This window comes from Aptenodytes forsteri, unplaced genomic scaffold, assembly GCF_000699145.1.
Source record: "Aptenodytes forsteri isolate BGI_AS27 unplaced genomic scaffold, ASM69914v1 Scaffold224, whole genome shotgun sequence".
Lineage (NCBI taxonomy): Eukaryota > Metazoa > Chordata > Aves > Sphenisciformes > Spheniscidae > Aptenodytes > Aptenodytes forsteri.
Window position 1 is genome coordinate 1,986,121 of NW_008794879.1, and position 17,947 is coordinate 2,004,067.

At 44.5% G+C, this 17,947-nt stretch overlaps 1 protein-coding gene across 3 annotated transcripts in view; it reads right to left on the minus strand.

Moving 5' to 3' along the window:
• Positions 1–2,526: 2,526 nt before the first annotated feature.
• NRG1 (neuregulin 1) overlaps positions 2,527–17,947 on the minus strand; it is a 314,057-nt gene continuing 298,636 nt past the window's right edge. For all 3 annotated transcript variants that reach the window (XM_019470843.1, XM_009274659.1, XM_009274658.1), the window contains 5 exons: positions 14,356–14,458; positions 10,813–10,939; positions 8,999–9,129; positions 8,283–8,486; positions 2,527–3,636 (listed from right to left, as the gene is read on the minus strand). In XM_019470843.1, the coding sequence (XP_019326388.1) occupies positions 2,985–3,636; positions 8,283–8,486; positions 8,999–9,129; positions 10,813–10,939; positions 14,356–14,458 (1,217 nt within the window). In that variant the 3' untranslated portion in view covers positions 2,527–2,984. The remainder of the gene's footprint in view (positions 3,637–8,282; positions 8,487–8,998; positions 9,130–10,812; positions 10,940–14,355; positions 14,459–17,947) is intronic.

Genomic DNA, 17,947 nt, shown 5'->3' on the forward strand with positions numbered 1-17,947 from the left:
GAGGTGTGACATTTTCCCCTAGACCCACACTGAATAAATCTCACACGTACAGCTCCCAAGCATGCAATTGCTCCTTCGTTTTATACTGGCCCTCTATAATAGCAGTGTTAGTAGTCAAATAATTTACTCCACTTCAAGGCAAGTTCCCTTTCCATCCTGGTTAATCTGTCTAGGCTATCACAGACACTTCAATGAGAGCTGGCCTTGTGAGTGATCTATACTGGAGGAGATTACAGAAGACCTGTGTTATAATCTCTATTCTGCCACTAAGATGGGTGATTTGGGGCAAATTTCTTGTTCCTCTGCCATCCTTTTTCTGTCTTGTCTGTCCTGTAAGATCTTTGCAATATCAGAGACCTTGCTGAAAAGGACAGATTTTCAAGTGCCTCTGGAAACTCAACAGTGCAAATCCTTTGGAAACTGGTGGTCTGCATCAGGAAAGCCCACCTGGCCCTCTGTACTACTGAGTTGCAGAGTTACTGGGGAGGTGGATGTTCTGCTGCATGGGATTGCAGATAAATAGGCATGACTAAAGGGATGAAAATGAGTGTATGGTATCTAGAATTTGTAGAGAGCTTTTGTTTTGGTCTGCAAAGGCAAAGTGTGTTCAAGTACATGCCAGCCAGGGAAAAAATGGCAAAGGGGACTGAAGTCCAGACAGTATGTATTTGACAAACTTTGCCATCTCCCATAGACTTCTCAAATAAGCAGTGCTATTTCAGCCACCACATAGCCCAAAGCTGTGCTAGTTTCCTAGACTTTTGCTTCTACCACCAACATCCTAGCGTACAACTTTGTCATCATCTTCTTCCTATACTAAGTTTTTTTTTCTTCTTTTTCTGCTGAATCTAGTGGTCAGGTAGATTCACCATGTTCTTACTAATGTAATGTGGTTGATTTATACAGTGAGCAACTCACTGATTTTCATCACCCTGATAAACAGCTTCATTTACTAGACTTTGCTTTCAGGTCTCAAATCAATACGACACCTTGTTCAGCAAAACTCTTAAACGCATGCTTAACTTTATGCATGCACTGGATGCATCAATGGGAGTCTAGCACATGCTGAAGATAACTTTTGCTGGGATTAGCATAAGCATATGCTTGAACAATTTACTGAGTCGGGACTTTAGTTCCTCAGGTTTACATCTCACAAAATTTCCTTGACTTATTTCTCTTCATTTAACTGGGACCAGGATGTGGCCCAAAGGATGAGTGTAGTTTGGCTGAAATTCTTTTTCTCTTGACGTGGCTTTTATTTAGAGTCCAGTAATACCTGTAGAACATATGTTCTCATTTTCAGAATCCCCGGAGTCTAGGAAAAACATTTGTTTTCCACATCAATCCTGAGTCTATGCTGTGCCAACTGAACACACAACAAAAATCAAAAGAAGAGAAGAGGCAGAGTGACACTGACTAAACTGATAGGAATTCAGTGCGAAAGAGGCCATTTGCTTCTGTCTGAACGGATGCAACCGCTCCAGCACTGACAGCATCCTTGTTCACTGCTAGTCAAAGACTTCAAGGCCATCACTGGCTATATAAACACTGATATCAAATAGCCACGCACACTATAGCTGTAACATACATGGTGTGCTTGCCTTCATAAATGGGCTTTGCATTAACCTTGCCTCTCTCACCCCAAATAATGGAGTCAATAAAGGCGAGTAGAAATGAACTCCATACTTCCGCTATGTCCTTCCCACTTGCCTATACTTTTTAACCATTCAGCAAATCAGTTCTTCCCTGAAAGTCATTTCTGTGTCCAAGAGTAACCCTTACCAACAGCAACTCTAACAAGGTATTGCTAGAGGCTTGTCAGGGTTCTTTCTGAGGAGGAGAAGAAAGGGGAGAAAATCGAGGGGAAACAAAAGGATAAATAATCTATTAGAAATCAACATTAAAAAATAGAGGTGAGAACTGATTGCACTTTTATTAGTGGCATTTGTTTTCCAGCTAGATCTCTTCCTTGCTTGGTTACAGATATCTGCTATTATATTTGCCCCATTAACTTAAACTAATATAAATCTTTTTTTTTCTTTTTTTCTTTTTTTTTTCTTTTTTTTCCTTTTTTAATAGAGTATTGGGTTCAAAGCCTCAGCTAACCTAAACCCATTTTCTAAGGGATAACTAGAACAATTAATATCTGGAAAATAATGAAATGGCAGCTCCTAGTGATTACAAGCTGACCTCTGATTAATAATATATTTGGTTTAAAATCACAGTATTACTTTCTTTCTATAAGTAACATTATTTAATGCAGGTTGGCTTTTTTTTTTTGTTTGTTTTTTTTGTTTGTTTGTTTGTTTTTGTTTTCCTGCTGTAATTAATAGTAGCATGCTGTTGGATCTACTATTATCCCAGTGCTCAATGAAGCAAACCTTTTGGCTGGCAGAGAGCAGACAAAACTCATTTCATATACGGAAAGCAAATAAAACTTCTTATAGAAGAAAATATTTTTTTGTTGTTTTTTCAGCTTTTTTGTTTTTTCTCTTTTTTTTCTCTGTGTGTGTGTGTGTGTGTGTGTTTTTCTGGTGGGGTGAGTAGGGTGGGAGTGCCATTACAAGGCTTTTTGATCTGGGGATTCTACAACAAGCGACCAGAGGGACTTCTGCAATTCTTGCAAATCATACATCCAGTCATTATAATGCAGTGCACAAAAAAGCGAGGACAACTGAGGGCTAGAAGGTTTTGCAAAATACTATGGGACAGCAATCATTGTAACTGTACAAAACTTGCTCTCAACGTAACATAACATAAAGGCACCATTGATATCTTTCCCCATTTTTGAAATACTGTAAAAAATTGCTACATATGGCACATAACACATTTGTACATACGTATATTTAATTTATAAAAGTTTTTTTTCCTCTCCTGTTTTCTATCAGCGGAATTGCTAAAATAAAATAAATTGTTTAATTTAAAGGTGGAATACTTCATTATATAAAATAAAGTTTTACATGTGAATCTATGTGTTTTATGTTTTATACAGCAATAGGGTCTTGGTTAGCTATCACACTGGACAACCTTGCTTGCAACTCTTCTGGTGTGGAGAAGCGATTTGCTGGGTTAGTCCTGCTCTCAGCCAGCCGGTAGGCAGCGGCTGGCTCCAGACTGGTCACCACGGGGTTCGGTATGCTCAGGAAGGGTGTATCCTCGCCTATTCTTTCATCTTCGGTTTCGGTCTCAGAGCTGCTGCTCTCAGAGCTCGTGTCGGAGTCCACTTCCACCCTGCTGGAAATGTGGCCGTTGGGCTTTGTTCTTTTGACCCTCCGGCTGTTGGTGAGTTTCTTTGGAGGCTCCTGTGCTGGTTCGTACTCCTGTGTGGTCTCGTACTCCTCATCCTCCACTATCCGCAGAGGACTTGGCGGCAGGCTGTTGCTCTCGTGGGCAGGGTTGTGATGGAAGGAGTTGAACTGCTGAAGGTGGTGTTCGTACTTCTCACGTAGCCGTGGCGGGGTCACCAGGAGCAGTGGTCGCTCCTCTTCTATGAAGGGACTCACCGCCACCGAAGGGACGGAGACGGTCAAACTGGAAGCCGGTGGCGACATTTTGGAGGGGGGGGACTTGGGAGAAGTCGGAGTGTGGAAATCGACGGGTGACATGCGAGCTGGTGTGGTCATAGCAGAGACATACCTGAAGAAAAGAGATCGGGAAAGGTTGCGAGCACAGGAGCGGTGGTGACATGTGAACACAGCTGCTCATGTGGGCTGGGAGAGAAAAGGCAGGGATTCCTTAAGATCCCCAGCATCCTCAGACAGGGCTACCAGGGAAACTTTCCTGTTGTTATTAATCCTATAAAACCACCGACTCCTGGAACTCTGGGCAAAAACGTTTGAGAGCAGGAGGAGCATGGCAAAGCCCCCAGGTTTATTCGCCTCAGAAGAGCCATGGAGATGCTGTAAATTACTTGCCAGAATAACTTTCTGGAATAAATCCAGGAATGGGATTCAGAGACTGGGGGGCTGCCAGAAACAAAATACATTTGCAAGTATTTTCTCAAAAGGAAAACGGCTGCTGCACTTCTGGCAGGATTTGACCAGAACCTGGGGTGCACACAACAGAGAGGAGGAGACAAAGGACGGGAACTGAGGGACAGTCCTCTTGGGGCTTCACCCTCTTCTGGCAATCAGACTGACTCAGGCTAAGGAGGAAAGCAAAGTTTGGACAAAATCTAGAGCCAGACTCTGCTAATTTTAATCACTGGGGGTAGTCAGAAGAGGATTTTCAGCACTGTCCCAGCAGCTTTGTGCTGCCCCACTCCTTGGGTGCTAGTTACCCTGGCTGGTAGGTCTATCTGCAAAGAAACATGAAGCATTATTTGTCGTCGTGTGGGAACAAATGCTGACAGAGAGGACTGTCTGGCCTAGTGTTCATGATTGCTCTGCAATTCCCCTATTCCTTCATAAGTTTCTGTGGGAAGGGTAGTGGTCAAAGATGATTTGAAAATGAAGCTCAGGTGCCAGTACAGAGCTTGTCCCAAAGGAAGAGGACAAAAAATGTGAGACTCTCAGCTGGTTTGAATCAGTGGAGCTCCATGAGATGCTATGAGGTCATGTGGATTCATGCCAGGTGAGGATCTGTCTGAAACCTCTTGATCAAAGGCACGGTGCCCAGCATGACATTTTGCATAGTTTGGCTTTGCTTTTGCTCTCATCCTAAGTTCACCTGCCTGAATTTTATCTGTGTCCAAATTTAAAATCTTTCTAAGCTCCATCCCTTACACAGGCCCATTGAGACAAGTTATATGGCTATGATTGATGAAGTTATTTAGTTTTTCATTAGTGATTTATTTACCCGAGTCTGAATTACCAAAATAAATCTGAATCCAACTTTCTTATCCAATCTATGACTCAGTTGCACATATTACACTTGATTAAAACAGAGTTATTGGATAAAAGAGAAACTGAGACAGATCCTGAACTGATGTGTAGTAGAGTAAATCGGTTTCAGTAGAGGCACATTGATTTACATCAACTGAGGAACAGGAGAAAAAAACCCAAAACTGGAGTTATGCATGGGAATTAATCAAATTGGTTGCTAGTGAGAGCAGAGGGTAATTAATAGGTCTGTGCATTGGATGAATGAAGTAATTCTTTATTTTTCCTTCCGTGAGTGAGCTTTTGTCCTGGTTTCGGCAGGGATAGAGTTAATTTCCTTTCTAGTAGCTGGTACAGTGTTTTGGATTTAGGATGAGAACAAAGTTGATAACGCACTGATGTTTTAGTTGTTGCTAGGTAATGCTTACACTAGCCAAGGGCTTTTTAGTTTTCCATGCTCTACCAACTGAGAAGGCTGGAGGTGCACAAGAAGCTGGGAGGGGGCACAGCCAAACTGGCCAAAGGGACATTCCATACCATGTGATGTCATGCTCAGTACATAAACTGGGGAAAGCTGGCCGGGGGGGGCCGCTGCTCGGGGACTGGCTGGGCATCGGTCGGCGGGTGGTGAGCAATTGTACTGTGCATCACTTGTTTTGTGTATTATTATTATTATTATCATATTATTATTATCATTTTATTTCAATTATTAAACTGTTTTTATCTCAACCCACGAGTTTTTCTCACTTGTGCTCTTCCAATTCTCTCCCCCATCCCACCGGGTGGGGGGGGGAGTGAGCGAGCGGCTGCGTGGTGCTTAGTTGCTGACTGAGATTAAACCACGACAGCTTTTCATCCCTTTCACATTTTTAAATAGGCATTGTCTGAAAAACTGAAGATTTTCTACTTCCCCAGCTGGTACAGTGTTGGACGTACATCTTCTTGACACACTGGATTTTAGCTAAACTGGTTCAGTTAATGCACTAAGTTAGTTAAATGTGTTCAGTGCACTGTGCACGCTTCCATTAGTGTCAAGTTACTCATATTGGGGTGTTGTACATTCACCCATTTCTGGTGTATTCACCCACACCGTAATGGGGCAGTGCTAACAAGCTGCTGTCCATGAGCTGAGGCACAGGAGCCGAACACATGCAGCTCTAGCCCATCCCAAAAGGAATGTTAAAAGGCAATAGATTTATCCAGCTTCACAGCCAACAAGAGGTAAACTATGCTGGCTGAGTGAAAGGGGATCAGAGTGTATCCAGAGCCAGCCAACAAGCATTAACTAGTTACACGCTGCCAATTTCATCATATAGTCCAGCCTTTCATGCAGAGATGGTGTTTTTTGATCTTCTCTCCTGTAAGATGGCTAAGGACTTTCTAAAATATAGGTGATTGGGTCCTCTGCTCATGTAAACAGGTGTCAGGGTATGGGATCCAGCAAAGGGATGGGGTAGTGCAAAAGAACCCCTCGTAATGTCTATTCTATTTCATTTCAAAATTGTGAAGGAGTTGGGGGACTGGAGGGTGGAGGGAGCACAGCCTTGATCTACCAATTCACAGCACAGCAACATTTGATGGCCTCAGGAAGTAATTTGTCAGCTTGTACATTCCTTTATGTTTCAGAGTCATTTTTAGTTGCAAATAACTCATTTTCCCCTTTACATTCACACATATACATGCAATCCATCTCAGAAATAATCTGCCATGTTATTTCCTGCTTGCTAAAAATAGATGACGCCTAATTTAATGCCCAGGGAACTATCTTCTGCATTCCAAATTCATGGTCGTTTCAGGCACAGGCTAGGCCATCAATGCCTGGTGAATTATCACAGAAATGTTGCTGCTTTTCACCTGTAGCATAACCTTCAAGAAACACAGTAATTGATGAAATGCCTTCTTTCTTCTCATCGAAACAGAAAGGCACATGCTCCTTCCCACCCCCCTAAAATCTAAACAGCTCATATCAGAATGATGCTCCGGGTGTCCCAGGCAATGCGGGAAGACCACGCGAATGATCTTCGCTTCTCACATGCAGATGCCCAAATATGCTCAACTGTAATACTCGTCGTCAGCGGGCGTGTGTCCGTGCATCCTGTACAGTTCCCAGGCAGGAGACAATGTGGTATTTACTGCTATAGGTCCTGATCCAGCAAAACACTTAAGCACACGCTGAGCTCTACCCGCATGAGTAATCCTGCTGATTTCAACGGGGCTACTTGCACGATTAAAAGTTAATCTTGTTGAAGTGCTCTGCTGGATTGGGGCCATGGCTGTTTATATCATGTGAGCCACATATCCTGAAATTAAATTCCATGGTAAATAACAGATAGCTTTGTTATAAGGAGAGAGCCAGTTCACTATCCTTAGTGGTCCTACAGGCCTTATTCAGAGAGCCCTCAGCTGTGGTGCCTTATCCTGCTGCTAAGCAGTTGTTCTTTGTGTAGCAGAGGGAGTACCACAGAAATGGCTTTTGCTGTACTTGCACATTCATGTTTCTGGAAACTAGAATTTGTCTCCTACACAACTCGGTCTCCTTGGGGATTGCCTGGCTGCATTTTTGACATCATGGACATCCCACAAGATCAAATCCCTTGTGATTTCACAATGTTCAGAGAATTGGTCCAGTAACCTTTTGTTTTCCTTTTCTTCTGCCTCTGATTGTTGGGAGCAAAGCTCTCTTTAAATGTCTTGTTTCTTCTCAGTCTTTCTTTTGCTACTCTGGGGTCATCCCATGCTCTTGAGATAAAAACTTAGCCTAAAGCTGAGAAGACTTGTTCAGTAAAAGTTTTCTTGCAACTGATGCACTTCAAGGCAGAGCTTAGGTACTGATGAACCAGCTTTTTCAGAGAAAAAAATTACTTCGTTGGAAAACTCCTGGCCAGCTTTATTTCTAACTAGTCCTCATTTAATAATGACCTGGGTTCTTCTGGCTTGCACTTTGTGTTCCTTGCTTTTATTTAATAAAGTGTCAAGGGGAATTTTCGAAGGAGATAATGGGTTTAGAAGCTGGAATCCCCCAGAAAGTAGGTGATGGCAGAATTCCTATACTGCTTAGGAGTCCTTAGTGCCCTCCTCCTATGGATCAATACATTGCTTTCTCCCCACCTTTTGTGTCTCACAAAATCCCTCAGTTTTCTCACTAGCTTCTTCTAAGAAACTGATAATTAGGCAAAGATCCATTTTTACTTTACAATGGAAATTTCTGACAAATGACTTCAGTGGTGCTTATCCAAATGTGAACTGCTGGCTATTAGGAATAAATCCAGCAGAGGCAAGACGGGAAGAAATGTTTTTGGTAGACTTTAAACTACTACCAAGCTCTCCACCTTTACAAATGAGGAGATGTACACCCTACATGAACAGCTGTACTTCTGGGTTTCCTTCTGTGCTCCCAAGCTTTGAAACCATCTGGGAACACCAGGCCTTGCCAGCTGAAAGTAATGAGGTGGTGTGTCCTACCTTTCACTGTGAGGAGAGTCTCGGTAGGAGTCAGGGGTCTCCCTCGCATGCCGGAGGAAACTGTTGCCTTCTCGTGGCCCGCCGATGCCATTGAGGCGGCCCCGGGGCCCCGCTGGACTGGTGTGCCTGCTGTTCTCCATGGAGGAGCTGACGAGCACCGAGTGGCTTTCAGAAAGGATGCTTTCGGTGTGGCCATTACTCCAGCTGGAGAGCAGCAACCAGGAAAGGAGAAGAAGGGAGGGGAGCATGAGAGGGTGCTTTGGTGGCAAATGCAGATGAGCAGAAGTTTAGCCAGGGGAAAGGAAGGGCTCTGTTGCCACTCGGGATGTGCAGCGTAACCTTTGGGTTGGTAACTGGTGCTGCAGAGTTTTGCGAATTGTATGAATCCACAGGTATCAAAATGATTTTGCATGTGTAGATAAAAGGAGAGGGAAGGAGGGCTTTCCAGTCACCAGGACTGTCACTGATTTAGCAATCTGCATATGCTAAAATTCACTGTAACAGTATTGGAATGCCATTCAGTCAATAAAGCTCTTTCTAAATTCCTGGAAAGATAATTAGTTAGGTGACATGATATCAAATATTGTTAGTCTTAAAATGAAAACACTACGAAGGGAGCATAGAATTTTCTGGGTTTGTTTTTTTTACACCTTTTCAGTTTTGCAACAGCAACAGATGAGCTATTACAGGTGCTGTTTGCCTTCCCCCTCCAGTACCTGTGGCTGGGTGTCTGGGTGACTGTCACGGAGTGATGTGTTGTTGAGGTGTAGTGGCTTGTAGAAAATGAGGTCTCTGTTTCTCGCTCGATGACATGCTCGCTGGAGATTACATTTTTTGAAACGTACTGCTGAAAAAAACCAGACAAACCTCAGGTTTACAAACTGTAATTCACAGCACATTTGCAGACATGATTTCCAATCCCTCCTCCCTCCCCCCCAAGTTGCAGTTTTTTACACGTGCCAAAGCACAAACTTTGTCACTTAAATACAGGGAGAAACCACACTGACACACTTGAGCACATTCATGCACACCTCTGTATACATACCCCACCTAAACTCACAAGTAGGAGGAAGCAAATGAGGAAATTAGCAAAGGTCTGCATCAGGCTATAACCAACAGACATGAGGAAAAGGTTCTTCACTGAGAGGGTGGTCAGTCACTGGAACAGGCTTGCCAAGGCACCAAGCCTGTCAGAGTTCAAGGAGCATCTGGAGGATGCTCTTAGCCATATGGCTTAGTTTTAGGTAGTCCTGCGAGGAGCAGGGAGTTGGACTTGATGATCCTTATGTGTTCCTTCCAACTTGAGATATTCTATGGTTCTACGATTCTATACATATTTAACAAGGGAATGAGAAGTCCTCATGGATAGAGACCTGGAAAGGCAACACTCCCTTTTACTACCAGATACATCAAAAATACTGTTCTCTGATGCAGAAGACAGCAGTAGTTAGCAGTAGCAATTGCTCAGTGCATAAGAATCTGGGCAGGAAATGGCTATTTTCAGTGCCGATGGATGCAGCACCAGGGCATGATCTGCAGAACGGGCCAAAGCCTCCTGAGATGGGGCTGGAGGTATGCAGTGCCCAACCTCCTGCACAACTTTCATCTGGAGCGCCCTCAATGCTGTTGCTGGTAGGACTCTCCATTCTCCTCAGTGGGGACTCCTGGTTTCCCTTCTCTTAACCTGACCATGGATTTAGGTCTTTTGAGGGGAAATACTGGAAGCTGAGCTCTTCTGAAAAGGTGTCTTGGCCTTAACCAAGGTCAGTGGGAGCGCTGCCATTGACTTAACAGAGCCAGGGCTCACCCCTGCAATGAGCTGTCATGAATATGTACAGTGATGGTGGAGCAGGAGAGCGGGGATGGCTTGAGGCAGCAGGAAGCCAACGTTCCGTCCAGGCACCAGGTTTCCCCGGGAAAGGGAGGAGAGGAGGAAGCGGCTACAGGCAGCGTGAGCACTGGCCTCTAAGGCCAAGGGACTTGGCCAAGGGTTTAGTCGAAGAGTAACTCTGCTCTGCTCCGACAAATGGCTGGGGGGTGCTGGTGGAGTATCTGCCCCAGCCCTGTCTCCCCACCTACTGCTACTGTCCAGGTGAGATCTTCATTCAGACTTTTACCCCTGAGTTCATAATGTCACATTCCTGATCCAAGGGGGCTGTCCCTACTCACCAACCATGAGGCCAGGGGCAGTAGGAAGAGCAAGACATGTGTGTTTGAAGAAACTGATCCCTACAACACTTAGCCCTGCTGTAGAGCCGTTAGTATTTTTTTCTGAGGTGTTTTTCTTGCTTTTGGTGTCCTAGATCCACAGGCACAGCTGCAGCACTGCGGCATGCCCCAGTAAACTGGCATCTGCAGAACCATATCTCATTTCACTGCATATTTTTTGCTAAGTCCCTAATTGTTTCTGGGTGGAGAAAGCCAAGAGAATTCAGTCACCAGCCTGCAGCAGGTAGAAGTTTAAAAGCTGTGGGGCGAGCTTTGCTGTGGCACTGGCAGCCTAAGCTGAAACGCGGGCAGTAAAACCTACGTTCACCAGCTGGACGTTATCCGGCGGCGGGTTGGGGTGGTGGGGCCCGTTGGCCATGTTCACCACATTGTTCCTTTCCGAGCGCAGGCTCTGGCGAAGGCGGTCGTGCAACTTTTTCCTCTGCTTCCTGTGCACGAAACACGGAAACGATTTTAATAGACAAAGGGAAAGCAGCTGCACCTTTCAGCATGTTGATGATGATGATAATAATATAACATCACTTTTTTTGCCAGCACTTTCCCCATCACTGCAAGATCTCAGAGTAACTCTGAAGACCGCAGGTCTAATTGCAGCTGGAGCTGTGGGGACCTGCAGAGGGGGAAGGATGTGTGGGAACCCTTCCAGGAGTCAGCAGGCCACAGAGGGATGGGAAAAAGTGTGAGGAAGAGGGAAACCATTTCTAAGCCACGCTCCATCTCAGGAGGAGCTCTTTTCTGCACTCAGAAGGGAGAGGGGAGGGATTTTAACCCAGCCACCTTGATACCTTCCACCACAGCCACAGCCCGGTTTCTGACAGCCTACTTGGTTACCCTTCTCCGTTCACTACAAGGAGCCAAGGTGGCCTCGCCTCGGGGCTTGCTTGCAGCCATTGGAAAACATGGCACGTGCCACGATCTTTGTGATGTGGCAGCTACACATTTTTTTGTGGGATTCATCCCCTACCTCAACAGTGCACTCCAAACACATAAATGTGTTAAAGAAGTGAAGGGTGCAGAGGAACCCACAGAAATCCAAAGTGAGTGAGTGTGTGAGTTATGCCTGAGCCTGCAGCCATCCTGGCAGCTCTGGAAGGTTTCGTTACAGCAACATCAGGTTAACTCTGGAACCTAATGATTACCAGGTGGATGCCAGGGCTGCTAATGCATTCAGTAGAACCATCCATCAACCACATGTACTAATGGCATGGTCTCTGGCTTATGTGGATGCTTCTACTGTGCCCTGTCCTCAGCTGCTCCTTCCCCAGTTGCTAATCCTTCCAGCTCTCCTCAAGAGAACTTTTCAGGAGATCATTACAAGCTGTCAGTAACAAAACTTGCAGCATAGTAAAACCTGGTGCTGTGAAGGCCATGCAGAACGCACTAAATAGAATACCAAAATAAATAACCAGGGAAAGAGCTATTCAATTTCAGACTTAATCTATCAATATTCCGCAATTTTGTCTGATTATACTGGAGAACTTCCACCATCCTGCCACAGAATCCAGGGAAATGAAGGGAGGATGCAGGCTCCAACGCACTGCAGAGTGCATATGACCTTGGCTGTGGCAAGAGCTAAAATACACACAATTCCCTAAGCTGTATGCAGAAGTGCAGATAGTTTTGGCAGGGCAGGACAGTTTAAGACATAACCATTTTCAATCCCGTTTTGAACTCAAGGGGACTATTCCAAGCTTTCCAAAAAGGAGTGGGGAGGGAAAACAATAAATATGTTGAAGCTTGATAGCCAGGGAAACTTAAAGACAAAGAAAACATGACTTGACACACTGCATTTTACATATTTTCTCTGCGTGTGTATGTGCCTGGATAGTGGAAGATGTTTAATTTATGCCGCTCCACATGAATGGTATAAGCAGACACGGCTGCCTTGGAAATGCTCCTGTCTCAGCAGGACGCAGTCCCTGATCCATGTGGGCTTTGTGTTTGGAGGATAACCAGGCATCATCTTAGGACAGACAGGTGGTTAAGGTGGATGGAGAGTGCAGTGCCAGGAGATATCTGAGCGGCTACCCAAAGACCTGCCTGGGCTGAGAAGCAACACAGACAAGGGTTTAACTTGATTTCACAGCACCCCTTCATGACACCTTGAAGACCTTGGGAGCTGAGGACAACCCGAGTCCCCTGACATGGTAGAGAAAGTGGGTTCTAGAGGGAGTTTGAGTTCATCACCTATGGGTCTGAGATCCTGGCACATATTGCCCGGGAATCTGTCCCTAGGAAACCGCATTACTTCCCACCTTCAGTGATCAATGTATTTGCATTTTGCATGCTTCCATGTGTGCCGTTTGTCCTCTAGTAAAAGGACACTAACTAAAAAAAGAAATTACTCCAGGAAACTGAGAAGAAAGAATAATGGGAAAGCTAATGTGTACTTCACTTATTCCGAGAAGCCCTTCCCTTAATGTAAATGACTTGCAAATAAAGCACCTCTGAATTAAGACTCAGTGTCAGAAGATATTGCTGTAGCATTTGACCAGCAGTATCTCTTACTGGTCCAACCAGTAACGGGACCAACAAAATCTAAGCCATTACATTTTATTTAGTGTGTTCTCCTAATACCATTTCAGGATTTCCCCCGGTTTCTGGGTTTTCCCTTATTAGGAGGAAAGAGCATGCAGGGACTATCTCACAGATAGTAGTCTGGCATCACTGCTGCATTTGGAGGGCCATGAACTGGCAGCTCACTTTCACTCTCATCAGCTGTGTTTGAAACCATTTCACTTTTGGCTGGCAGTGATCGCTGATGTCAGGGACATACCGTGACAAAGCATCCAGACCTGTGATGGATTCTGGGGGCTCTTTATATAGAAAACAGTACTTCAGGACCCTGACTAAATGTTTGTTGAAATTCATGGGGATGTCTTGGCTGATTTCAATGAACTTTGGACCAGGAAAGATATCGTTTAGCTGCCCTGGCTTGCCAGTTGCCATTTCTAAAAGCAGTAATTGATCTGATTCTTTATTACTGTTTCAGTCATTCCCCACTGACCACTGGCACAAGGTTGTGGGTGGGAGCAGCGTGTGTGTGTGGCTGGACTCTTACCGAGGGGGGCAAATGATTCCCCTCCTCCCCTCCTTTTAACACATCCATTATTGGTGGGGCTTACAAGGAAAACCAACAACCCATCTGCCAATCAGACCCTGCAACAGTAAATCAGGTTTATACAAATGTAGAAGATTTATGATAAGGGTTTTCTGTGTTTTGGTGGGGAGATTTATAAGAGCAGCCAGAAGTTTTGACAGCACAAATCCTGCTGATATTCAGTGTAATTTATGGTCCAGAGTGCCTCATGCATGTTTGAAAGTCACCCCCAGTAATTTACAGAGACTCACAGAATGCATTTAAGTGCCTACTTTTGCATTGGGAGCACTTTCACGTTCAGTTCTTTGGCCTTTGGTGTTTAGTAACTTTTAGCACCGTTAATCTTGCCTCAAGTACAAACAAACTAGGCTGATATGTAAAATTTACTGCTGGAGAGCAACGTGATTCCAGTGTTGGGGTTTGTTCCTTTCCAGCTGGGGAAACCAGCTGGAACGGGTGATAGACAAAGAATTTGTCTATCAAATTGCAAGTCAGTGAAATTCACTCGAGTCACATTTGAAAGGTGAGAAATTTTTCAGATACCTGTCCTATTTTTGCACTGCTGATGGACACGGAGACCTGTACCCGTCTGGCTTGAACCAGAGCACCCTGCCCACAGGTTTGTCTCTTCAGCTCAGCTCTGGAGAAATCCAGATACAACCTTATGCTTAGAGTAGAAGCTACAGTCAACTGGGAAGGCCCTGACCAACAACCACAGATATAAAAAAGAAGAGAAAAGTTTACTTGGTTTTGCAGTAGGCCACCACACACATGATGCCAACTACTAGAAGAGCAATGCAAATGCCAGTTATGGTCAGCACCCGTTTCTGGTACAGTTCCTCAGCTTCTAGAAAGGGACAAAAACAGAGAAGGTCACAACATGGAGGATGGCTAGGCAAGGAGCACACAGTCAACAGCTGGCATGCTACAAACCACTGCACAGATTCACATAGGCACACCGAAACACAGCCACCACACTTCAGGCAGACTCATTACTGACTGCAAGGAGAACAGGACTACACCATAAGCTCTTAACACAGTACTGGGGACGAGCGATCATCCGTACAATTACAGTCAAAAGTAATCTTTTTTTTTGTTTAAGTCAACAAGAACAATATCTAAGAAACAATTTCACAATTGACAAACACTCAGCATTTGCTGGAAATAAAAATGCAATGCACTAAGGTAATAACATGAATTTGCAAATGCTTTGGAAGTTTTAGTCTGTAAAGACAGCTGGAATGAAGGCCAATTTTACAGGCCTTAAGAGAAATTTATTTTCTTTTTTTTTTTTTTTTTTTTTTTTTTTTTTTTTTTTTTTTTTTTTTTTTTTTTTTTTTTTTTTTTTTTGGATTGTTTTCATATCCAATGTCCCTCTGCCCCCATGTCAATTTGTATCTCAGTTGTCTTTACAGGAGAGATTTCAAAATATCCTTCTACATTTGAGACATGAGCTTGGCTTGTAATTATATCACCAATGGAAATGAAGACAGGTTTTGAGCTCTGGTCATAAAATTCAGACTCTTTCTCCAGTGCTCCTCCAAAACCACAGTAATATCAACAACCAGCAGTGCCTTGTATCAGAGAAATGCTGGGTTTCTACTTGCATCTCTTTTGTCCAACAAAGGAACTGCTCTATCTAGAGTGGCAGCTTGCTCAGTGATGACAACTTGTTACCAATCTCATTCATCAGAGATATTTCACTATTATAAAGATGTTAGTAGCTGTGGTAATATTTGGGTTGGAGCTACTCATGCATTCCAGCCTCACTCATGTTTGGCAGAGAGCATCGCTGCGTGCTGTGCTGGGGAAACGTTATGTAAGGAGTGCTGAAACAGAGGCGTGTTCTGTGCTGATGCTTTACGATGTGGATTTGCATTCCTGCTTTTAGGACAAAAATGGTGTCTAGCTTTTCTCAAGTCTTATTTTTGATTCAGCAGACATTCCAGAAAACTTGCCCTGGAGGATCCAGACTGGAAGGTGGCCTTAGGTCAGACTGCAATATTGACCACAGTCAGAATACCAGCAGGTGATTAAAAATAAATGAATGAATAAAAGCTGCATAGCTCCACACTACCTTTGGGATAAATGCCAGCATTATTTCTGCTGGAAGGGACTTACATGAACATAAAAAGTCTGTGGGGCAATTCACCAGGAGGTGCAGAGATGCACAGTGGTCCCTCACGTGTGCCATGAGTCTCTGTCCAAGCTCAGGCACTTAAACGATGTGCTGTCATAAATGCCACGCCAGTTCAGGAGAAAATGCTCCCTACTGAAGAGGGAGCAGTCATTCCTCCAATGTGTTTCCCAGGCTTATCTAGTTTAGTTTTAAAGTTGCTGTGGGCAAATGGCAAATATTCCATGCAACAAACCACAAAGCAAAAAGGAATCTTAATTTCTCTGATACAATGCACCTTACCATGGAACTAATTTGTCCTACAAGCCAAACCCACGATGAATCAAAACACCAGCAAACAGGTCATGAGCACTGTCAGACAAAATTAATAGCACTGATTATTAACAAGGGGGGGAGGAGGGGGGAAGGAGTGAGTTCGGTAAAACTAAAATGCTGCAAAAACGTATTAAAGAAAACAAAAATATAACTCCAAGAACAGAAAGTCAAAAAAGGGAAGGAAGAAAGGGATGAAACTCCAAACCAAACCAGAACAGGACAAAGAGAAAAAAAGGAATGTGAAATATAGGGAAAGACAAGGTTAAAGGGTTGAGAAGTCAACTGCAGGCCTGGCACAGCATGCTTGATACTGGAAAAAATAGAGTGAAGAAATGCTTGGGGACAAAAAAAAAAGGCTGAAGCAGAGTGTGAAGGGATTTCTCATACAGCATAACTCCTCGCCTAGGCTAGTTAGTGGCACTTGATCCCCTTCCCATTTTTGCCCCTTCTGAAAGCGCTTATTAGTTAGCCATGGAAATGGTGTATTACGAGGACGTCACAGGAAACAGGAGAATTGCGCTAAGCAATTTAGGGGCAAATTTGAAATGCTTTGAATTATTCTTTTTTTTTTTTTTTGGTCATGCTGTCAGCTGTTAGCTTGTGAAAGCAAAATGAATAAGGATATATCAACCCGTTTTTCTTGGAGGGGAAGGGAGAGGAGGAAGAAGATAGATTAATTAACAGTGGAGGCTCTGCTTGGTTGTTTACACTCAGGGAAAAATTGCACTGACTCCAGGAGGTTTACTCCAGGCTGAGGCTGTTTCAGATGAGCCGGGCGGCTGGCTGGTGATAGCCTTGCTAAGGCTGCCAGTGGGTTGAAGCTTGTTGCTTGTGTGTCGGATGCTCCTGGGCTCCCACCCACTGCAGGGGATGGGGGTGCAGCGAGGGAGCAGGGCTGTGGGTGCAGCCCTGAGCAATGCTCCTCGCACTGGCATGTCTGCTGGGACTGTAGGTCTTGAGGGGCATGGAGAAGTAAACCCCTGGGTCTGCTTTCATTGTCTTAATTCCCTCCTGCGCCCTTTGAAACGAGGCCCTTGGGATGATCCAGCCTGACATGGTGTGCATGAACGGCGGTGCCGCCATGCCCTCCCTCAAGCCATGGGGGGAATGGCTGCCTGGGAAGGCACATGCGTCCAGGCACGTCTTGCCCAGCAAACCAGCAAGCTCCCATGCAAACCTGGCCGTGCTCCTGGCTGACAGGGTCTCCCTGCCTGGGACAGCAAGGGCTGACGGGGGTACGCCTGGGTGTCCTGCAGGGGATGCTGGCGGCTGGCCTGGGCCAGGGATCCCAGCCGTGGCTCTGCAGGCAGCGTGGTGCCTCGAGGATGAGCCTTGGCCTCTCTGTTTAAGGCCAGAAGAGTTTTGCGAAGCAGGGACGGAACTCCCGCAGGGCACTTGCGGTTATACTGGGACTTGCCCCAAAACTGTCCTCTCTCTCTAACCGGTGTTAACATTTACGGAGCCAGTTAATGACATCCAGCCAAATAACATGTGCTGTGTTTGCAGTGCTCATCAAACTAGCTTGAAAAAAATTAGTAGCAGCCTTGGGGAAAAGTCCGTAGAGAAATGCATGTGCAGTGAGAATTTAGGAAAGGTTTGAGCCTATTAAGTATTAAAAATCTTTTGAATACATTTTTTCCCCCTGCAGAATGCTAGGAAAATCAAATCAACATGAGACTTAAGTCAAGACATTAAATCCCTCTACGTGCAGTCTTTCGAACATGCACATTATGCAATTAATTTCACATCACCCTAATTTATATGTAACTGATTATATATATGGTCTTGAATTATATATATGGTCTTACATTTGCTCTATTTTAAAGTTTTTCTTCTTACAGGTCTCTGGGGATTTTTAAAATAATTTCATTCCAAGAGGTGGTT